This window comes from Myotis yumanensis, unplaced genomic scaffold (genome assembly GCF_028538775.1).
Source record: "Myotis yumanensis isolate MYYU_CA2020_CCGP unplaced genomic scaffold, mMyoYum1.0.hap1 SCAF_14, whole genome shotgun sequence".
Lineage (NCBI taxonomy): Eukaryota > Metazoa > Chordata > Mammalia > Chiroptera > Vespertilionidae > Myotis > Myotis yumanensis.
This window is the reverse complement of record NW_027223765.1, coordinates 40999218-41023050: the sequence shown is the minus strand read 5'-3', so window position 1 is coordinate 41023050 and position 23833 is coordinate 40999218. Positions and strand designations below refer to the sequence as shown.

Sequence of the window (23833 nt, the reverse complement as noted above, 5' to 3'; positions counted from 1 at the left end):
AAGGAGAAGAGCCTTTTGCTGGGGAAGAGCCAGCTTCTCCAGCACTGAGGACAAGACAAAAGAACAACTCGAACTTTAAAGAGCGAGCTTGTCGCTTTGAATAGAGGCTGATGCACAGGGTGAGCGATGACAAGAGATCGAGAGCTTGCAGCTTCGTGGGGCGCCGGCACAGGAGAGCCATCTGGTCCAGGGTCCCCCAGCACAGGCCACAGGCCTCCCCCCCAGGGAAACCGCCACGGGAAGGGGAGGCGTTTCAGGAGCCCGCCTGGTCCCCCGAGACAGTGGGTGGCCCGGTCTCCTCAGCAGCTCCTTTTGTGACCTCTGCTTCCTGAGCTCACAGGGCCTGCTCAAAAAACGCCACCCCCTAATTCCTGAATTGGAAACTGCAGACACCAGCTGGTTCTGTGAGGCCCTGCCCCCCAAGTGCGTGAAGCCCAGAGGAACAAGGCAGACAGCACTCGTGGTCTCGCAGGTCCAACAGGCACTGCGGGGCGTGCTGGGGCCTCCTTGTGGGATAGCCGCCCTCCACGCACCACGGGGACCGATTTCATAGTGTTCTAAGGAGGAAGGCTGTCTGATCCTTAGTCCTAGGATCAGATGGGGGGGGGGGGGGGGAGGTGTGGAAACTCAGGGCCAGGAAAGGAAAACCACACCCCTCTCTCCCTGATAGTGCCTTTCGGTTTTGAAAAGGGGTCCACACAGCCCCCTTCATCTCCTCTGGTCACACCCATCTCTGCTGGAGGAAGTCACCCTCCTAAGGCTGAGAACATCGGCTGGGGAGCTCCATGCTCTCCCCGCCCAAGCTCTGAACCTGCAGGCAGTAAAACAAATAAAAGACATTTTCTTTATTTGCCCTTGCAAATACAGAGGGCAGCTGCTCGTGTCCACTTGGTTCCTCACTTCCGAGGGGTGGCATCTGTGCACAGCGGGCATTAACGCAGCCGCCAAAGGGCGGGCCTGGGAAGGCCATGGACTCACAGGTACGGGCCTCCACCCAGCTCACTGCATGTGCGTCATCCAGTATTTATGGAGGCCAGAAGTGCTGTGTGTTCAGGGTGCGAAATTAAATATTAACCATGGAAATGGGTCTGATTGCACGCCCAGCAGGAGTGTGGGCGCTGGAGAGAGAGGGCCCTGGCGCCACCCAGCCATGGTCGGTATTGTGTGTGCAGTCGGCAGACTGGGAGCCGATGTGTCTTGGCTATTTTTTGGTTACTGATTAAAGTCCCGTTCAAAAACATGCTTCACTCCTTAGAAACACCAGAAGTGGATATTTAACCATCGTCCAAATGCCCACATGTCCAAAATCAAACTGCCCAGCCGGGAGCTGGCAGGGCCGCTGCTGCCGGAGCTCCTCCCGGGGGTGACCCAGATCTCCGGGCAGCGCCAGTTATGCCTCCTGAAGAGGAAAACCCGGGGGGGCCCTAACCGGTTTAGCTCAGTGGATGGAGCATCGGCCTGCGGACTGAAGGGTCCCAGGTTCGATTCCAGTCAAGGGCATGTACCTTGGTTGCGGGCACATACCCAGTAGGGAGTGTGCAGGAGGCAGCTGATCGATATTTCTCTCTCATCGATGTTTCTAACTCTCTATTCCTCTCACTTCCTCTCTGTAAAAAATCAATAAAAACAAAACAAAACCCGGTGGGGCAGCAGCCAGCCCCTGGCCCCTGCTCAGCGGGAGGGGATTCCCGGGCCCCATGATGGGAGCCTACCCTAGAGCTCACCACCCAGACCAAAACCTGCCCCATGGGCAGAGGGCCCTGGCAGACCATAGGCAAAGGCGAGAGGGAGGAGGGCGAAAAGGGGAGAAAGGAGACACCCAGGTGTGGCCTGAGGAGGTGGACACCAGGAACCCCAGGCACCCGGCACCCAGAGGCGTGGGCCTTGGCACAACAGACCTGCGCTCAGTCTAGCTCCATCCCTCCGCCCTGAGGGTGGTGACCCGACCCCCAGAGTGGCTCTGATAACAGCAGGGGTGCACATCTTGCCCACTGAGTGTGGGTCCCCAGCTCAAAGGCAAGGAAAACATGCAAAACAGCCCCTACAGGCCCTCCACGCTGGGCCACGCCAGGCCGCACGCCATCTCCTCTGCTCCCGGAGTCAGAGCAGCGCGGACGTGGTCTGAGCTCTAACACACGGGGCACGATGAGACAGGAGAGCCGATAGGGTCTCCAACCGGGGCCTGGCCTTGAGACTCAGGTCCCCGACATGGCAGCTCCTCAACCATCACCACCTTCCCCCAACCCCCGGGGCCGGGGGAGAGGCACCTGGTCTCTGGGAGGCTTCACCCCAAACAAAAGATCTGGCCTCACATGTTGGGGTGGGAGGTAGTAGGCGTCTCCTCGGAGATCTGTGGGAATCGTAGCAAATGGGCGAGTCGTCGTCTTCCAGGAAGCCTTGCGGGTGGTGGTAGCCCCGGGGCCGCTCGAAATCCAAGCTGCTGCCTGGGTGTCGGCTGTAGTAGCTGTAGTTTTGCCTGGTGGTCAAAAGGGCGAGAGGGAGAGGAAGGGGCATGTGAGCTCCCAGTTAACAGCTTCCCATTAGCTCAGACCCCCCACCCACCCCCCTCTACAGTCCCCCCCCCCCCCACCCCGCTCCACAGGCACAGCAGGACCAGCTGCGAACAAGGCAGTCCTCAGCTTCACAGAAGATTCTAGATGGAGGACAAGGGCTGGTCCAGGAAGGCAGGCCTGTGATGAATGGGGTGCTGGTGGTGTCCCCCAGGCCGGGGCAGCCTCAGGCCCGGGGCAAAGGTGGATTTCAGCTTTCTTGCAAGCTCACGATCACCCCCTCACTTCCTCCCCTAGAAGCCCTCCGAGCGCCTGCCCTCAGCCAGGTGCTGGGCTGGAAACCAGGACACGAAGATGCGTGAAGCACGGTCCCTCCCCTCAGGAGCTGAGCTGATGCCACATGCACGACGTCTGGTGCAGATGGAAAAGGCCAGCGCCGGAGGAGAGGGGCCAGGTGGGCTGTGCTTTGGGGTGTGGGCACCTCAATGTCATTCGGGGAAGAAGCAGAGCCCTGGAGCAGGTCCTTGAAGGGAGGGTGGGACTAGGCCAGCCGAGCGGGAAAGGGGGCCAAGTGGTGGGCGTGGGGTGCAAGCGCAGTGACCAGGGAGGTCGGGCCCACTTCGTCAGGATCAGTGGTTCTGGAAGTGGGGCTGGCAGGAGGGACTGGGGGAGGGGAGGGGGCGGGAGGAACCGGGGGAGGGGAGGCAGGGGGTGCGAGGGCCCAGCCATGGCTGCTGGGGTACAAGGCTAACAGAACAGCTCCGACACCAGAAGGGACCTCAAGCAGTACCATGTCCACTCAGTGGGCCCCTGGTCCTGGTGAGATGCAATTTACAGAGAAGAGGATGGCAGGTGGCCTTGTCCCCCTGTGCTGCCCACGATGTGCCCTAAAGCAAGTATCCCCTTTAACCTCAGACATTCTTCCTTTAGGACAGAAGCCCAGAGAAGCAGCTCTGCTGAGCGACCCCTCGATGAGAGTGGGGAACAGGTGCTGTTCATTATGACCCACCCTCCCACCCTGGCCCCAAGCGAAGGGCTGGCAGAGCTGCTCGGCAGACAGAGCCCTGGCTCAGCGTGGGCGGCGCTCACGAAGGAACAGGCCTCTCAGCAGACAAGGAACGGATGAAGGCTGACCCTGCACGCCAGGCTCAGCTCTCATGTCTGGACCTTCGCTGAAAGGCCCACAGGTCCTGGGGGAAATGGTCACAGCCCGGGAGGACGGCCTCCACTCGGCCTCCCTCTGGCCCCGTTTCCCCTGCTCAGCTTTTCCTCTGGCCTGGAGCCTGTGGTCCTGTGCAGCTGCAGGTGGCCCGGGGCATCAGGAACAGGCAGAGCACCAAGGACAGGCAGCAGCCAGGCCTTCTGACGTCGGCCAAGCCCCGAGCCCTCACCTGCTGGAGGTGGGTGAGCTGTCCTCCTCGTAGTCCTCCTCACCGCTGAAGTACTCGGGCTCCCCCAAGCAGCGGGGGTCCCTGAAGTAGCCCTGGACCTCTGGGTCTTCCCGGCAAATAGTGGGGAACTGCTCATCTCCTGAGTCGGACCTGCGTTTGGGAGAGAGGACTTCAGCACCTGGGCGGGTGGCAGCCACGCCCTGCAGCTGTGCCTCCACGTGCAGCCAGCATCCTGCCCACGCGCACCTGGCTTCTCCCTGGGCACACCTGCCTCAACCAGGACTGGGCTAAGGCCACTGGCAACAGCGCAGCATGTGTGTGTGTGTGTGTGTGTGTGGTGTGTGTGTGTGTGGGTGTGTGTGGTGGTGTGTGTGGTGGGTGTGTGTGTGTGGTGTGTGTGGGTGTATGTGGTGTGTGTGTGTGTGTGTGTGGTGTGTGTGTGTGTGTGTGTGTGTGGGGTGTGGTGTGTGTGTGTGTGTGTGTGGTGTGTGTGTGTGTGTGGTGTGTGTGTGTGTGGTGTGTGTGTGTGTGGTGTGTGTGTGTGTGTGTGTGTGTGTGGGGTGTGGTGTGTGTGTGTGTGGTATGTGTGTGTGGTGTGTGTGTGTGTGTGTGGTATGTGTGTGTGGTGTGTGTGTGTGTGTGTGGTGTGTGTGTGTGTGTGTGTGTGTGTGTGTGTGGTGTGTGTGTGTGTGTGTACACGCACCAGGAGAAGTTTCTCTCTCAGTACCTTGCATAACGCTGGTGCCAGACCACAACGACTAGGGGCCTTGGGGCCAAGGAGTAGATCTAATTTGGGGAACAGAGCAAGAAAATGGCCCTCGAGACCAGCAGTCCCAGGGAAAAGACGGCTCCCAGGCCATCTGTCTGATCCCCGCTCCTTCCTACCTGGGCCCCGTGCGACTTCAGAGCCTGGGACAAAGAGACTCCCTGGCCACCCACTTCCTGCTGCATCCGACCCACACAGGTGACGGGAGTTCTGGATACAGTGTCCCAGGGGAGACTCATGCATGATGTCCGCCAAGTTTTCCAAGCCTGCCCGCTGCCCCGAGCTGTCCTCATGCTTCCCTGAAGCCTAGCCGTGCGGGCCTGGGTCCTCAGGAAACCAGCCGCGCCGTGACACGGCTTCCCTCCGGGGAGAGGCCTGTGCTCCCTCCAGGGAGAGGCCTGTGCTCCCTCCAGGGAGAGGCCTGTGCTCCCTCTGAGTGCTGTGTGCTGTACCCTCTCCCTGGCCTCGGGCCCAAGATCCCACTTGTTAAACCAGCAGACCTACCCTCCCATCACCAGCAAAACCACCAACCCACCCACTCTCACCCACCTCCCACCCGCTCAGCGGACATGGAGCAGGTGACACTGCACGTGTTGAGGGCTGCGTGGGAGGCAAAGGAGCAAACCTGGCCCCTGGTCTCTAGGAGGCCGGGCCATGCTTTCACCAACACCCCACCGGAGGCTTGACCCCAGAAAGCAGCAGCCATTGCCCACGTCACAGGCCCGGGCACCGGTGCACAGTGGCTCTCCCTGTGCCGTCCATCCCCAAGGTCTTCAGGGTCTGGTCTGTGGGCACCTGGCACGTGAATGCCAGTCCTTGGGTGATAATGGTCCCAGGGCTGGGAACCTTTTTTCTGCCCAGGGCCATTTGGATATTTATAACATCATTCATGGGCCACATAGAATTATCAACTTAAAAATTAGCCTGCTCTATTTGGTCAAATATTTAATAAACTCACCCCTAATGCCTTGGCAGGGCCAGACCAAATCATTTCATAGGCCTTATATGGCCCTCGGGCCGGACCCCTGGTATGTGGCAGAAAGAAGCCACTCCCCCCTCCCCCGCCTCCTGAGTGCACAGCCCTGAGCTAAAATATTGCAGGAACTTCTCATCTCTCTGCATTCAGAGGCCAACTGGTCACACTTATAACACACAGTATTTCACACATAAACACAGGCAGGGGGCACATACCTAATGTAAGTTTCATAATAGCGGGCTCTATCCAGGAAATGCATAACAAGGGAGGGAGGGGAGGAGGAAGGGAAAAGATAAACATTAAATATGTCCAACAGAATTTAAAATGCAGTTACCAGGCTACTACCTAGAGCGGGGCTGGCAAACTGTGGGTCACGGGGCAAACACGGCTGCTGCCTGTTTCTGCATGGCCATGACCTAGGGGTGGTTTTTATATTTCTAAACAACTGAAAACCATCAACGGAAGAAAAATATTTCTTCACCTGTGACTCTACGATGTTCACATTTCAGTGTCCAAAATAAAACAAGTTTCTCACACCGTCGTGGCTGCTTCCTCACCACAGCCACGGAGCTGAGTCACCCAATGGACTGCAAGGTGCTCAGAGTCTGACACACCTGCCGTCTAGCCCTTCCCAGGAAGGGTCTGCCAGCCCAGCCCCAAGTCTGCTGGCACAACTGGGGAGGGCGGAGTTTGCGCCTGCTGCCATTTTAAGGAGCGTATCACTCAGCAGGACACAGGATGGCCGGGGCCCGCTGTCCTTCAGGGCCATCCTGCAGCGAGGCCCCGGAGAGGCCGTGACCGTGTGACACTCACAGGTTCCATTGCCCATGTCCACTGGGGATCTCCTGCCTGTGCCAGCGCATGGGGGTGGGGGCAGACACAACATCACCGCGTGCCAACACATTGTAAAGGTTACCTTTTCCGACTGGACCTTCCTTGAGGCTCATGGTCATGCTTGTGGGAGGAATCATGCCCATTTTCAGACACATGCTCAAGGCTCCCAATGCTGGGCTGCTTTCCGGGGGCAGCTTTGGACATATTGGCATTATTGAGATTGGCATTGGTTGAGCTGGGAACTTGCTTTCCTATGGAATTATGGTTATGATGGTTATGACACACCGAATTTCCTGCTGGAGGAAACAGCGGTTTCTCAGTATCACTTGCAGGTGGAACTGAAGGCCTTTGGACATGCAGGGGACGGTGGGTGGTATTGGTCTGCTGAAGGGAATCCCTCCTATCACTATTAACATGATTGACATGGTTTCCAAGCAGGGCACCATTTCTCTGCAAAATAATGGGAGAACACACCAGGTAATTTAACAAGCATTTGATGCAGGCTAGCTACGTTAGGTCATTTTTTTCTACATGAAACACAAATTCTAGGTAAGCTCCGGAGGATCCCTGGAGAATGACCTGAGGGCCTCAATGTGTCTGCGTGGGGGCTGGTCCCCCTGAAACGAGGAAGGTTACCGATTCCTGAGCCGAGGAGCAAGCTCTCGGCTGTCACTCGCGTGTGCGCTTCCAGTTGCTCCAAGTTGAGGTGACTTATACCCAGCAGGGCTGGCTGGCAGCCCCAGCCAGTGAGGTTGGGTGGTAGGCATGCTCCCTGGGCTGGGGATTGGGGGACTGGGAGGCTGAGGACCCCTGGCAGCTCAAAGAACTGGCCCGGAGAAGAAGGGGGCCGTGTGGGCAGGCAGCTGCCGGAAGCACCCAGATGCTCATCCATTCCAGCCAGTGGCTGTGGCCAAGCTCCTGGGAGCTGCCAGCGCGGGGCAGAGGAGTGAGCTTGGAGAGGCAGGCCTGGCCCTAGAGGAGGTGCTGGTGAGTGGGGAGGGCTGCTGGGGGAGGGCATGGTCCGAAAGCCCCCTACGCCCCGGGGTTGGCTTGCATTCTCCGGGCACTGCTGTGGCTCATTAACTGCCCCAACTGGAGCCCTGCCCCACTATTTCCAGGCGGCTGGTGCGTAGCTGTGCGTGGAATAATTACTTTGACTACATCTTCTTCTTCTCCTTTCGTTTCCTCGGGCTCATCATCTTGCAGATCACACGATATAGCCCGCCGGATCTCTGGCCCGATGTCGTGCAGTGTCCTTAACCCCGCCTAGATCAAGGAGAACGGCAAACAGATCAGACAGCGCGGGAGCCCTGGCCCGGCCTGGGTCCGGGCGCTGCTCCTGCCGATTCAGCTGTGGGAGGGAAGCGTCTCCACAGGACAGCCCGGGAACTGACCGCTGTCTGTACGTCACGGCAGTCCCTGCAGCCTCAGGGTTGTAGGGTGTGGTCAGGGGTTCTAGATGGTCGAGCCTGGGATGCTCAAGGCCCAACTTAGGAAACTCCTTTCAAATGCCCCCCTCCCCTTTGCAGGGCACAGGGCCTGGTCACTAGTACTAGGTCTATCATGGCCAAGAGCCCATGCCCAGGTCTAAGCGACAGTCTGCGGAAGGATATCCTGCAGAGTGCCATCTCCCAGGCCCTGGGCAGGGCAGGGCGCCCAGCCTGGCTGCTGGGCAGGGAGAGGGCGAGGGCTGGCTGGCGGTGTCCAGGATGAGGAAGCCTAGGTGCAAGTGCCGGACGGCAAGCAGCCCAGCAGCCGCCGGGGCCACTGGTTCTGCTAAAAAGCATGGGAGCGAGGGAGGGACACAACACACGGCAACCACCAGCACACTCAGGACGTGACAGAACGACTGGCATGCACACAGACCTGGGCCGCTGTGCAGTGCCGCCTCCGGGGCCATCGTGGGACCCTGGTCGCAGCCTGTGCTCGGGCTGAGACCGCGCCAACTGTCGGGCGTCCTCTTGAAGACCATGACACACGGACATGGGCTCACCAGCCTCGGAGGCCGTGCCGGCCCCACCGCTGATGCCCAGGCCCCTCACAGACACTTTGCCTTCCCTGAGGCCTCACACTGGCCTTCCTTATCTTGGGCCCCGGGCCGCATTGGGACAGGGACTGGGAGAAGCCTTCCTATTGTTCCCAACTTCTGTAGGGAACATTTGGGATGCTTATGGACCAGATATGGGGAAGGTACAGTCACTGGCTCTGAGAAAATGATGATGTTTTGACCATCCGTTTGAGGAAAAGTAGCATGCTGACTCAAAGACGAATAGGCACACGATAGCAGATTTACCCTTTTCCACAAAAAGACTTACATCTGAAAGAGGCACTTCCTCCCCGCCCCAGGTCTAAGGCTGCTCATGTGTATCGGGGGGCACCCTCATTTGCTGCCAGCCAGCCTGCAAACCAAGCAGCCACTGAAGGCTGGCTGTGCAGGGCTCCACCTGCAGCTAACACACCCATGTCAGGACGGACCAACTGTGGGTTGTCAGGGGGACCTCTTCCCTGTCCTTCTTCCACAACGTCCAGCAGCGGTGGGCACAGGACACAGACGGAGCCTGATGACCATACTTGAGATGGCCCAGCAGTGGCCAGGCGGGGGAGGGGCTGGAGGAGGGGACAGTGGGCAGGTCCAGCAGGGCTGGGCCCACTGGTGTGGGAATTCTCAGATTGGTCTTTGCAGACACCAGTGGTGCTGGTGTTAATTTAGACTATAAAGTTGTACGAAAACTTCCCAACAGGTTCTTTTTGAAAATGGCGTCCTCCATAGTAGCACCTGTCTAGGAAGATGAGCCTGGGTCTGTTTTGAACCAGGCTTTTAAGAGAGGATCAGCGATCTTTCCATTTCGTGAATTGTGGGCGTGAGAGAGCCACCCAGCGCCAAAGCTTTCGGGTTCCTAGCTAGGAATGCCATGGTCTCGCAGGGGAAAGCCGCACACGTCCCAGAGCCAAACCCGGAACAGTTCGTGGTGTGTCAATGAGGTTGCCACTTCCTTTCCTGTCCCTCTGATCACAGGCACAAGATGCACATGCACACACTCACATGCACACACAGGCACACACCCACACACGTGTAGGCACATGTGATCACACATGTACACTCAACTTGTTCACATATGTACTCACACACATGCATACACATGTGTACACACACACTTTCCCTCTCTTGGGATCCCAAGTCCAACACGTCTGAGCCCAGGGGGTCATTGGGCTTGGAGGGGGACGCACTTGCCATTCTCATGGAAACATCAAGAAGGCAAGTCTATGGCAAGGGCTGCAGGCATGTGCGGGAAGGTGGAGCCCAGTCGTATTGAACAGCCTGTGGCTCATTCAGTCAGCATTTTCTAGGGCACAGTTACCAAGGGAAGAGACGCTAAGACAGGCTTCAAGGCTGATTCTGGATCACGGGGAGAAAGGGCTGTTGCGTATCTGAGGCTCCCAGACAAGAAGAGACCAGGCTTGAGACACCTGTTGCTGCCCCCACAAAAAAAAAAAACCCAGAGGTGACAATGCACCACGTCAACACCCCCAGTTAAATGATGTATATTAACCCCTCTTACAAGGCAGCGTGGGCCAGGAACACGGAGCTTAAATAACAACAAATAACCCTGATCACTGTCATCCAACTGATTGCACTAGGTCTAGAAAAGGAATAGAAAACTATTTATTTGGATAATTTTTCACATCATCCTCTGTTGACGGGTTGACATTTCACTGAAATACACATATAACACAATTGCATAATAAAAACAAAAACTGTCTCCAGCACGTCGTCAATGATACACCAGAGTGAACAGACACAGGAAGGACAGAGCGTTTGTTTGCAACATAAATCATGGAGGAAATCGAGAGGTGGCCCAAGAGGCCATTCCCAAAGACAAGTAATGACAACATATTTATTAAAGAGACAGCAGAGGAGGAGAGAAGGCATCCCTCTTCCCAGACAGGAAAGCAGAGGCTTAGAAGTCACGGTTACATTTGGCTTGCTCCACGCGGCAAGAAACACGCCTTCTAAGAGTCAGGGACTGACCTGACTCTTTTAAGGGGGACCCGGGGAAGGCCAGGCAGGGTGTCTGCCAGGGCTGGGAATGAGGGAAAGAGATGTTACCAAACTCAAACTAAAACGAAGCTGAAGCACAGCACCCTGAATTTATTACATATCACAAAACAGGATAATGAATTTTTTCTAGCACACAGATCGAGCTAAAAGTTAGCTTAGGCTGCTCCAAAAATTCCATAGGCACAAATTCCAATCCCCCCAAGTTCAGAAAACTATCTTAAATCCTTGAAAAAAATATTTTTTTACAGCTCTAAAAAAAAGAACATTTTTTTTCTTGAAATAAACACTTTACAGCCAGTAAAATTGTGTATGCTTCCGTATTCCATATCTGTGTCTACCTCTTTCAGCCAAAATATTATTTTAATTTGAAAGGTGGTCATAGCACTTAAACCAACAGAATTAGCCATATAAAGTCATTCCATTAACATCACAGTAGAATTATGGTTTTGAATAAACACAGAATTGCTATAAAATAGAAACATTATTGACTTAAGATGTCCAATCATATAAAATATTAAACAGAATCAAGCCTAGTTTCTGGTTGATTTTTAAATGCTAGATGTTATCATAAATATATTTTTAAAAAAGAAATGGCGCTTTGCCTGTAGACTGCTGCTTTAAATTTAGACACCATTTAATTGGGATTTTATAGATATTTACTCTACTAAATGATCAAGTCACACAAAAAAAAACCCCAAACTATAAAATCTCTCTAAATATTTCTGAAGCAATAGCATAAAATTATGATATTTTAACATCAAAACTGAACATTCGTTTACCTTCCTTCCTCTCGCCCGTTTTCAGGGTTACGTTTTCCCTCCTGGGTGCGCGTGTAACACTTGCTCTGCCTGTCTCCCTAAGCTAGTGCCATCAGACACGGTCACCTGCCGGCTCTCAGGACTAGGGCAGGCACGCCCAACCCCCTCTGAGCCTACACTGTAGCAGTGGAGGTAAGAGATGCCCATCCCCAGTCGGCACGGGGCCAGGCCTTTCATCTTCAGGAGTGAGTGCCAGGCTTTCAGACTCCAGCCCAAAGCCCGCGCCTGGCGGGCTCTCCATCACTGGCAGTTTCACCCGGTGGCTGGCCCTGCTCAGCCGGTTCTAGTTAACCCCTCAGCAGGACTCAGCCCCTACCCACCCAGCCGGACGATTTTAGACTAGCTCCCTTCAAAGAAGGAACTGGCGATTAACTTCTCACAGATAAACCTGCTCATCTACAGGCTGTCCCCCGCCTCTTCCGCACGTACACCCCTCCGTCATCGCTCTCCTCCAGGGAAAATGTGATGGTGTGTCCATTATGAACACTCCTCGAGTTACAGAAAGGGTTAGAATCATAAGCATGATGCTCTAGGAGTCAGCCACCGTGAGTCCAACCCTCACTGAAAAGCCAGCTGTGACATCACCCTGCACGTTATCCAGGGGGCTCACATCTTTACTCTGGCTACAGCTGGAGGGAGGGGGGCCAGTTTGTTCCCGTCTGGTTCAGTGACCTGCCCCAAATAGCAAAGGCTCAGTGAGGTGCCCATGACACCCTGCTGGCCCCACCTTCCACCACCAAGACAAAGTCATTGGGTCCATGAATGCTGGGGTCAAGTCTCAATCGAACGCTCACTCGTGACCATTTCCCTACATGACTGTGGGTGCCCCTAGATCAAGGTCAACCTCATTTCACTAACTTAGCCGAGCTCTGTGTCACTAAGTTCACACGGAAATGACAAACGATTACAAGGTGTCACAAAAACTGATCTTAGGCTCCGCACACATCCTTGGCTCGGTTGTGCCCTGAGGAGCTGAGATTGTGGAAAACACTGTCTATCACGCGCTAATTCAAACCATCATTCCTCCAGATCAGCACGGGCAGGGAGATGGGCTGTCGTGTCTAACCCTCGGTCTGAACGCAGCTGGACACTGGGGATACCGGCAGCTCTGTGTCCAGGTGAATGGGTTGGGACTGAGGAGGGGCCTGAGAGGAGGCGGAGGGTTCAAGTTAGGGACAGTGGTATACACAGAGGCTGTTTAACCAGGAAGATCATAAAAAGTCTCCAGCACTCCTTTCCTTTAGGGGGACGTGGGATCATTTCCCCAGGGCAGCAGTTCTCAGCGTGTGCTCCAGGGACCCTGGGGCTCTCAGAGGCAGCGCCAGGAGCCCCGAGGTCCCTGCAGTCTGCGTAATGAAGCAGGATGCCCTCCGCCTGCACACCGCCATTCCCTCCAGAGCACACGGGGGTTCTCAAAGGCTGCGTGGCCTGTGCTGCTGTCCTCACCTGGCATCTTTGTGCTCACATATTCTGTTTTTAAAACCTCTCACTTTAAATTTCTAAAGCAGTAAATACTGATCCACAAGGGTCCTCATTCATTCTTAAGAGCAAAAATGGGTCCCGAGACCAGGGCGTTTGAGAACTGCTGCCAACCTGGCCTCAGACAGGCAACACCGCCTTTTCCTCAGGTGGCAGGCTCTTCACCCCTCGAGCACTGCCATCATTTCACGGGCCTTTCTCCACTCTTCCCACTTGGGCAGAAATGTCCTTTCTCTGAGCTGGCCTCGACACTCAGCATCAGGTTGCCCTCCCTGTGCCTTAGAATGACGTGCCCCTCTATCGCCCCAAACAGCCATTTCTCTCGCGTCTGCTGGGTGCCAAGGAGAACACGGGTACCCACCCAACCTTGGGACCATTAGCAAGTGGCAGCAAGCTCCATCCCGTGGATAACTGAATTGTGACACGTTTTGGCTCATGAAGGGTCCTAGGTGGGTATTACTCAATAACATGCTACAAAAATTAAGACCTTTTGCTATTACATAATGTAACGTGCTGTAACTCCTTTTCAGCAATTTTGTCTTCTTAAAGACTTTTGAAAAGAATAATTACTATTCCCAGAGGGGGGGTGCTTTTCTGAAAGAGTATAGGATCCAGGACCCAGTAATCCTGTGGATGTAATTTTTAACGGGGTCACACCATAGTGTCAGCTTTTTAAGAGCCCGATGCCCCATCTTTTTTCTGTTTCCCGTGATGGACGCCGGCCTGTGCCGTGCCTTCCAGCCAGGAGTTTTAGAGTGTAGCACCATGGTTTGCGGTGTTGGGTACCAAGTTTGCTGAGTGAGTCGTGAAGAGTCTAGGATAATAAACTTGAGTGGTCTCCTACAACTGTTCTACATTTAAAGCTATTCTCTTCCACCTGGATTTTAGGAGCACGGAGAGAGGTGTCCGCAGTCTGACTGTAAACCAAGTTTCAGGGCTGGGCCAGAGGCGACCCCCACGATTTCTGTCTGTCTCTCACCAACCGGCCTTGGCTACCAAACACAGCCAGTGCCGTCACTCAGCAAACACAGCCAGGCCCGCAGTGGGCGAGATTCGCCTGTTTCATTTGAACCTGTCCCCTCTCGACAGTCACCACTTTGCAGTGTTTAACTATTTGGAAGGACCGTGGAGAAAGGCAGGTGGAAACACCTGCCATGTGACTTGCTTGGGGCTATTCTGCTGAAGCTGTGGCCTAGGGAGACTCAGATCGAGCAGTCAGCTGGTCCCCCGGGCCCTTGGAGACTGCTTCAGGGTGTGACACAGACAGTGGGGGGAAGGGCATACTGTCTGGCCTTTAGTGTGGAATAAACTCGACATAGGGCAGGTCAGAGACCAAGAGGGATCATTTGTCAGGGGGTGAACTAGCTCCTGGTCCGTGCCCACAGGCTGACCAGCTTCCTTTACAGGGCCGTACACCACGTTCTTAATAACTGGTGCATTGTAGGCACTGCCCAATCCGAGCAGAAATGGGACTTCAGACCACAGCAGGGTCCCAGAGGCCCCCGCAAAGCCAGGATTAGTTCCATAGTTGCTGGGTCACAGAAGGGTCTGCAGAGGTGCTGGGGCCTTAGATATTAACTAGCGGGTACAGACTCAGCATCCTCGCAAGGGTCCGGCCACCTGGAGTTTTCTGGCCAGCTTTCACCCCTATCCCCGTATCACCAACCACGGTGATTGTGAAGAAATCAAACCTGGTCTCCTGTGAGAGAATCGGTGAAACCCACTGTGAGCTCCTACACTCTCTATAGCCTACCCATGTGGGAGCAGAATTGGGGCTGCATCCATTTCCATACTGAGGCCAGGGAGTCCACTTAAGTCCAGGCAGGTCACACCACTTGGTATCATGAGCCACTGGGGCCAAAGGGCAAAGGTCACAGCACACATGATGTTCCTGGAGCAGGACTCAAGGCTGGGTGGGAGCCTATCAGTCCTGCCTGGGATGGGCCTGCAGGGCTTCCCCTTCCACCAGCAACGTGGCTCCCCCGCTATGCCTGGTGTTGGATGAGCACAGCCGGTCCAGGGCTTCCCCACATTCTCCACCTCACCCTCCACGCCCCGCACATGCAGCCGCTACGTCTGCGGAGACCAGGGCGACAAAAGGGGCTGAGGACGCTCCTTTTCTCTAGTCACTTCAGAAACAGCAAGTTTCTGCACTAAAATGACTTTTGAATATTGCCTTTAAAACTCAAATTAGCTCCTTTGGGCATCTTGGGCTCAGCATAGATGTACAGACTCCTCAACCAGGGCTTGGCATTGGCTGAGAATTTCAGCGGGGAGGCCCTCACGAAGCAACTTTTGGGACAAAAATCTCCTGTTCACAAGATGTGAAAACCCAGTCTGTAGAGTTACCTCTGTTTACGTATTTATGCCTTTTCAGATATCTTAAGAAGGGGAGAACTCACTTTCTCGATGGATCACTACAGTACAGAACAGAAAAGAGATAAAAGAAAAGCAAATGTCTTAAAGTTCCGGTAGCAAACAGGCATAGGATATTATTATTGTTGTAGTCTTAATAATAAGCAATTATACGTTCAAAGTGCTTTACAATCACTTAGCTATTCCTCACAACAGCCCTGTGAGGTAGGTCGACATTGTTATCCCCATTTTACAGATGGGGAAACTGAGGCACAGAGAGGTTAAGTGTCTTGCCCAAGGTCACGCAGCAACCGAATGCTGGAGCTGGGACTCGAGCCCAGGTTCCCTGACTCCCAGTGTCCTCGAAACTAGACCGCACCGCTTCCAAAGAGGCAGCCCCGGACTGGCTTTGAGCACGGACTACAGACGGACAATGTCGGATGAGGTTGGGGTGTGGTGGTGCTTCCCGTGGACACGTTAAGATGGAACCTGAGGTGCTGCCTGGGTTGGTCTGGGCATGCGGGTGTATGTGTTAGTTTAAATGGGTGTGTCTGAGCTTCCTGTCCTGCCCGGGTCACCGCAGAGAGTGCGGCCGACGGTCAGGTCAGGCCTGACTGCCATACAAAAGGAACTCTGCCAGCTCAGCGCCCAGGGGCCTGCCAGTCTTTGGGAGTCCGGGCAAACTAGGGATGCAGGACTTTGGAACGGAGTCAGCTGCCCACCTTAGGCAGGTCTGCTTAATCTTTTTATTATTGGAAAAAAATTTTTTTTTTTTACTGGCCAGCATCAGGAAGTTGTGTTCATTTCATTTCTCTGTGGGGCGGCTGACCCCTCTTTTGCTCTCTCCCTCGTTCCCTTTCTCTGAGTCTCTGTTTGGAAGGGAAACCGGTTAAGCCTCGCATGTTCCCTTCCACGAAAAAGAGCCACCGTGAGCAGCGTCCGCGACAGGAGGCCATGGCTCCGCAGCTGGCCGCGGCCCTGCTTCCGCCTTCTGCAGGACTGCTTTGCTTGGAAGGGGTCTCCCTGGGGCCTTGGGTTTGCTTTTTCCTGCATTTCTCCCGAAATGCGGTTTCAGTAGAAATAAGCCCACTTGAGACTTTTCCCTTGCAAGGCCTCAGCCACCAACGCCTTCCGACTAACGAGCTTGGTGCTGTAGCTCAGGCAGAAAACTCTAAAGCATCCGTTCAAGCATCTGAAACAAATGAATCAGCCAGTGAAATCCCATCTGTTAGCACCTGCTCTCCTTGCAGATTAAAAAAGAAAGGAAAAGAAAAGCCTTACGGCTCTGGGTGGAATCATGCTTTTAAAAAAACAACAAAAAAGCTTGCTACTTTTTAGACGATGGTGACTTAGAAACAGGAGTCTGTACTCCACAGACGACACGTCTGCTGCACATCCCACTTTCCTCTGTGTGGATGCGCCGAGCCTCCCGCGGAAGCCGGATCAAGGCCCATCAGGGGAGAAGCGGCATTGCTTCTTTTGTACCCCCCACCTTTCCACGTCACCATCTGTTGGCTTGGGGTACAGGCTCCAACATTCTAATACCTGACCACCGGACTGTTTACCAGCTGGAAATACTGGTCTCTTCCTCAACCCCAACGGGTTAAAAACAAAGAAAAGACTATCCCCCTACAGTCCTCCTGTCATTACAATGAGCCAGGGACAGTCTCTCCTCAGACTGCACCAGAGCGTCTTTTGCATAAAGGAAATGCTTGAATGTTGAAAGAAAAGGAAATGAACAAAACTTTTCCCACTTTGGGGTCTCTTTTCCCCTTTCCACAAGACACTGGACAAATGTGTGTCCAGGACCCTCGTCTGGAAGGTCTGATGGGGCGCTACTAGTTGCTGGGTGGGGGCACATTTTTCACGGCCGCAGAGCTCTGTTTCTTTATTTACTTGCTCCTCGTGGAAACATGCAGGTCCCTTGGATGCGGCAACGATGGATGAAGAGCAAATGCTGAGTCAAACTAAAGTGAGTGTGGCATGGAGGGGATGAGTAAGAACGCAAAAGGCCTGAGGCGGCTTCTCTCCAGCTCCCTCTGGAGAGGTGCTGGAGAGAAGGCTGGCTTTCGTGATGATGATGATGGATGGACAGATGGAAACTGCACACTCATTCAGACCACAGAGGCCAGAGGACACCGGGGGCTGAGCTCCTGCCCACACGTGGACGCAGGAGCTCCTCAAGCCACTCCTCTTCGTGAAGACGGGGACACTGCCGTTGGTCTGAACACGGGGAGCCCAGATGGAACCCACAGGGCTGGAGACCATAGTGCCTCTGTGTGTCCTTGAAAACCGTCCCATGGGGGAGGGGCTCAGAACATGGACCAGTTCTGAGGCTCTTCAGACAGACGGCACTCGACGCAGCACAAGCACGCACATGCCTATGCCCACATTCCACTGCCACTAGCAATCGGTCAGCCGTGTGGCACCCTGGCACAGGGAGAGGCAAGCCACCCCACCTCACAATATGCCATGCCCCCTTCCGATGCTTCCTGGAGGACCTGTGTGCTCGTCCTAGTGACACTGTTGGTGCGGTTCTCCCATTGCCACTGGACCGCGTTTCCCTAACTGCGACACCATCACCTACCCTTCGTCATGCCGGAAGGAAGGGCCTCCTACGGCTGATTAAAAGTAGAGTGACAAATCACATCGAAAGCCATTTTTAGAGCAGAGGAAGCCAAAAATGTAATTAGGATTGTCCTCCAAGGAGACAAAATTTTTCCACTTTTGATGTTTGCTTCAGAACCAAATGCATTTTCAGAATTTATCTGTCGAGGTTATGAACACAACTTAATTTTCTAGGCTGTGCACTCAACATCAACTCCCACCGGAACCATGTAAAATGTGTTGATATTACCACTTAACTGGAAATATTTGCATTTCACCAAGGAAATGAAACTCTTTCCATACACAACAAAATGATAAATGTTTAGGAGGGGGGGAAAACACACCTCAGCATTACTGTAGTACTATGTAATAGAGTCTTTTAACCCATGATTTAAAAAGGCAGCTTTAACATCATTTGAACCTTCAACTTGAAGACTCCGTGGAGCCCATTCGTGAAATGTGAAAATTGTTTAGCTATGTGTTCTTTTCAGGTTTTAAAATATCAAGACTATATCCAGGCACCAGAGCAAGCCCTGAAGCCATCTAATAGGGAAGTTTTGGGGACCAAAGGTATAACTCTGTATCAAGGTGGTCATCACCCATGCCTTCCACAGAAAATAAATAGAGGGGCCTCATAACACAGAGCTAACCTGATTAATGTAAATTACGACACAGCTATCCATGAAAGAGTACATTTCCCCCTCCAGAAAAGTCATCGAATTCCATTGACCCCCACCAACTAGACCCTGAGCACACCAAGCAGGTCCCACGAGCAGAGGGCACCGGGGCACTCTGACACCGGGCTGGCCTCACCCTCCAGACCCAAGGCACCTTTCAGGAAGAGCCATCAAAAACATGTTTGTCACCCCCTCTCTTTGCATCCAACTTGGCCACACTGCCCTCAAGAACGTGTGGGCCCAAGATAAGGTCAAAGGGACACTTTTCAGTTTGCTTCGTCTAAGGCTCCGTAGGAACTGTGATCAAAGGGCTGTCGCCTTTGCAAACTGGATCAGCCAGAGGAGAAAGCACTTTGCTCACCAAGTCTACAACCTGACACAGCAATGAGCCACCTGCCTGAGCCTGTAGTCCACCAAGCTACCTTTAGGAGATGTGATCAGAGAAAGGAAGATCAGAAGCCTACAGTTGGATTCAGCTGATCCCCCCCTCCCTCCAACCCTGCAGCTGTCTGGGTAGAGCAGATGTTTTTATCATGAATCAGCAGGTCACGGTCACATAAGGTCATCTACTAACCCAACATATGTATATGCACCCCTCATTCCTTCATTCACTCTTTCATCATCATTCATGTTCATATTCCCTCGCTCAGAGAGGTCACACACAAGCCTTCGCTTCAGTACTGACCATCACTGTGAACACAAAAAAGTCAATACTGGGCATTTTTCCCCAGGGGAAAAAAAAAGTGCAGGATTATTTCACATTGATCCTTACCCATAACTGTTAGGCCCAATTTAAGACGTGGTGATAACAGGGACAGAAAAGTAATTTTAGAGTAAACTAAAAATGGAAAAATCCTTTATCCTATTCGCGATGGACTCAAAGCACTGTGGGTAGCAGAGATGACAGGGCTTTCGATTAATTTAAACAGCTGTTTCTGACAACTCGCCAACCTCTCTAGTTCCCTTTTTCCAGTTCTTAGCATCTTTTTCTCTTCCCCTCTTCACCCTGCATCCTTCACCACCAGCACTCACGAAGTCCCCTTCCTGGCCCCTGTGTGCGGGTCTCCACTGGGACTCCCTTCGCCTGCACTCCTGCTTCCCATCCCAGAGCTCTGGGCTCACCTAGGATTCCGTATCCTCGCACCCTGGTTGGAACCAGAGGTTTCTGAAAGCCACCTCCACACTCTAGGAGCCCGGGGCGGGGCCATGGCTTAGGGGTAGGGACCGGAGACTGGCCAGGTGGGAGAGAGCAGCATTAGCACAGCAAGCCTCACGGCCATCAAGAGACAACACAGAGAAACAGACACACTGCAGGCGTACACACACATGTACACACACGCACAAATGCATATGCACACGCGCGCGCCCGCACACATACACACACACACACACACACACACCAGGAGGTGATGGATGTTACTGAAATGGACCAAAAACCAACAAGCAGTGGGGTAAGAAACAAACAGAAACAAAACAAAGCACTTGCGTTCAGATGGAAAGCTGTTTCCTGGGCAGCCAGGGCTGGAGCCCAGGGCTTGGGGTGGGTGGCTTCCTGCTAGGAGGGCACTGCCTTGGGAGAAGCCTGGAGGAGAGAGGCACAAGGGTAGTGCTCCCTCCCCTCTCCCAGGGCTGTCCTGGGGTTCCTGTGCCACAGGCCGCAGCAGTCGCCAGAGGAAGCAAGGAGAGGGAGGCACTTACCTGGTGGCCCAGAAATGGCTAGTCCACATTTTAGGGTGTGTGCAGTATCTCAGTTTAAACAAATCCTTGTGGTACTGCTCAACCATGAACTGTCAGCTCTCTAATATTTCAAATAAGCTCGTAAAGTGGTTAGTGAAAAGATAAGACAACAAAACAACAATTCACCTGTAGGGCAATTGTGGTGTTCTTCGCAGGGTATTTTCCCACCAGTCCTTGTTCTTTCCGTTTCTTGAATTTCCTAAAGTAGTCCTGTATCAGGAAAGTGGCATAGAACTTCCCCACGGTTACCTCATCATCTAAACGGAGAGACCAGACACAGCTCTCCCGAATCAGCACATTTGCACCAAGAGCCTACACACTGGCTTCTGGGTGGGGCGGGGGACAGCGCAGAGGCACTGAGCTCTCGGCTTATAACACAGGAGGGAGGCTAGCTCTAGCAAAAAGCAGGGTTCGGCAAAGCAGTTAAGGCTCAGAGTTAGAGTCAGTTAGATAAACTGACACTCAAAATTGCAGAAAATAACATTGGTCATGAGTTTAATAGAGCGGCGTATTAGTAACATTATCAAGTGCTGTGTTGGTTATTTACTTAAAATAAAAATTACACAACAAAAAAGTCTTTCCTAGGTCATATTTTCACCCCAGTGCACAGGGATTTGCATGTGTAATTACCATGAACTCCAAGGGCAATTAACCATTCAAATCCCGATGCCTGGAGATAAAGACAGAGACCTCAGAAAGGGGACAGACAAGCTCAGAAGAAGAGGAAGGTTCATTAAAGTGACTGCAAACCCAGATTTTCATGTGCCCCTTGACTCTGCCAATAGCCTCCATATGCCATTTCTTGGTCTGTAATTCAGAACTAGTTGTGGTGTGTGTGTGCGTCGTATTTTTGGGGGGGAGGGTGTGGGAGGTGCTGTAAGTGACAGCACCAACTAACCTCATGGTGGAGCTGACTTACTTCTGCTTTGTTCAGAAACAACTGGAACTCTGCTGAGCATTTTACAGGTGATGCATGAGGCAGAATAGAGGCTCTGGCTGTCTCGGGTAAACCACCTTGGCAGTGTGCGTGTGCCCCAGGATCTCCACAAGCCCTGCTCCCCCAGGTTGCGGTGTGCCCAGGGTTCCTGTGGGCACGGACCGCTGACCATGATTTGCAGAGGCTGGGGGTGGAATGGTTGCTAGCGCTCAAGCTTTAGCACAGCTAAACCTTTGGCCAGGCTGCCCTTGTAAGAGTTTCATGTGATCTGGGGCAAGGAGCTCAACCTCTATGTACAAAAGGAGCTATGTCTCTTAGAGGATCTGTGAGGACCACAGGAGGAGAGGCATGTGAAGTACGCAGCCCCCTGCTTGGGTGGCCCTCATTCTGGGGGCTGGATGACTGAGCCATGAGAATCACTATCATCTTACACCCCCCAACAGTGAGATCCACTGCAATAGATTGTAGAGCACACAGGTTGGGGGACACTGAGGCCCACTGTGTTCCCTAACGCACCGTGGCTGGGGTTCGTTTAGCGCCCATGTGGGAGATGTCTCTGTCTGGACCAGGGATCCTCAAACTTTTTAAACAGGGGGCCAGTTCACTGTCCCTCAGACCGTTGGAGGGCCGGACTATAGTTTTAAAAAAAACTATGAACAAATTCCTATGCACACTGCACATATCTTATTTTGAAGTAAAAAAACAAAACGGGAACAAATACAATATTTGTATTTGCATGTGGCCCGAGGGCCGTAGTTTGAGGACCCCTGGTCTGGACACTGCTGGGCCATCCAGGGCTGCCTCTCCAAACTCCCTGGTCAAGAGCGACTCAGTGTTACTGTGAGAGAAGATACTTGGAGTGGTTGGACTTCGAGAACATGTTGCATTCCTTCCAAACCCAAGCTGGGCAGGTCTGGAAGGGTGCAGGGGCCACCAACGTGAACCCAGGCTTGTGCAGCATGTGAAACCGTGGTCCCTCACCTGTCTCAGGCTGGTCTAGTGATGCCCTCGCGGGCAAGGAGGCGAGAGGTGAAGAGAGACCATGCGGGTCTTCACATTTCAACCTTTGCCCTTGAGCTGCTCTCTGTTTTGCCCGGGGCTGTTTGGACACCAGTTCCAGCCACCCCTCCTATTGGGCACCTACAGGTACCAAGCCCTGAGTCAGGGAGCTCCACTCGGGTTGCCCGGACTCTTCAACCACAACTCTGAGATGGTGGATCTGCTCCCCTGCGCTGACAGCTGACGAGGTTGAAGGACTTGCCCCACGCCAGTCAGGTTGGGACATGAGTGCCAAGCCAGCTCTCCTCCTCTTCCTCTGCACCACCTCCCTGAGGGATGGCCTAGCTCCAGCCACACAGGCCACCTTCTTCTGTGGGGCGGCCTCTCCCAGAGTACAAGTCTCTCTCGCTACGGGGCTGCAATCTGGAGGGGAACCGACTGCTGACTGCATAGAGATCCCTGGGGCCCCGGGGGATTCTCTGCCTGCTGCACCACAGCGGCCTCTCAGTCGACTCCCAAGCCTTCTCTGGGGACTTGCAGAAAAATGCCTCTCTCTCCACAAAAGACCACCTCCTTCCACAGCGGGATGGCCCAGCACGCACACGCCTACCCTCATCTCCCTTCAGCCTGGACTATGCGAGCCTGGAGGGGCCCAGGGGCTCCTGCAGGGGGGTCTGGGCTTCCCCTGGCCACAGTGGAGCCAGGCCACAGTGTCCTCAGGGGAAAAGCTGACGTGTTTCTCCCTGAGGGGCCACATGGAGCAGAGCACAGCCACCCAGGGCTCTGCAGGGCAGGGTGCAAGGGCCACGTGGTCTGCTCCACTGAGACGCTGAGCTAACTGAGACTGAGCCCAGGAAGAGCTCTTAAAAACAGGGAGTGAAAGCCATAGCACAGGGTGGGGAACCTTTCTTCTGCCGAGGGCCATTTGGATATTTATAGCATCATTCGCAGGCCATACAAATTATCAGCTTAAAATTAGCCTGCCATATTTGGTCAAACATTTAACTAACTCACCCCTAAAGCAGGGCCAGAGCAACTGATTTCACGGGCCTTATATGGCCCGGGCTGGACATTCCCCACCCCTGGCCCTAGCAGGACAGGAAGGGAAGGAAGAGAAGGAAAGAATGCAGGAAGGGTGTCTGGGCTCAGGACTAGAGAGAAAGGGGTGGGGCCGGCTCTGAGTGCTCTTTAGGGAAAAGGGGCCAAAGAGCCAGGTCAAGGAGCGAAGGCCCAAAGCAAGGAGAGCCTCTTGGAGGGGAGGACCCATGAAATGGGTGACAAGAGTGGAGAGGAGAACGTGAGCAAGGGTCAGTGATGGTCAATGAGACGCCAGCCTTATGACGGAGACAGCAGACAGGCTGCCTCCCCAGCCACAGCCTCCTGCACAGAAAAGTTCCCAGCTGGTATTCCGGGGCTCCGTCCTGAGTGGCCCCTTACTATCAAGCTCATGACAACCTGGGGGACCTCACATCACACTGTGCCAGCAACTCCTCCTGAGATGGGCACCTGCTGTCACCAGGTCTGTAAGGGCCTCTCTGACCACCCCACATCGGCCAGTCCCGGCACAGGGACAGCTGGCCTGGCTGAGTCTGCTGCTCTCTGAGAGGTTACAGCAGGGACACCGAGCCCCTCAGCCGTGGGGGCTACCCACTTGCTGGCCTGGAGGGCTGAACGAATATTCTCGCTT

General features: G+C 53.9%; 1 protein-coding gene across 6 annotated transcripts in view; it reads right to left on the bottom strand.

The window, feature by feature from the left end:
* CACNA1D (calcium voltage-gated channel subunit alpha1 D) overlaps positions 1-23833 on the bottom strand; it is a 295011-nt gene that overhangs the window by 5715 nt on the left and 265463 nt on the right. For 5 of the 6 annotated variants that reach the window (XM_070390774.1, XM_070390771.1, XM_070390772.1 and 2 more), the window contains 6 exons: positions 20337-20467; positions 7630-7743; positions 6560-6927; positions 5859-5885; positions 3902-4051; positions 2313-2476 (listed from right to left, as the gene is read on the bottom strand). In XM_070390774.1, the coding sequence (XP_070246875.1) occupies positions 2313-2476; positions 3902-4051; positions 5859-5885; positions 6560-6927; positions 7630-7743; positions 20337-20467 (954 nt within the window). The remainder of the gene's footprint in view (positions 1-2312; positions 2477-3901; positions 4052-5858; positions 5886-6559; positions 6928-7629; positions 7744-20336; positions 20468-23833) is intronic. The other variant, XM_070390775.1, reaches the window with a different exon arrangement.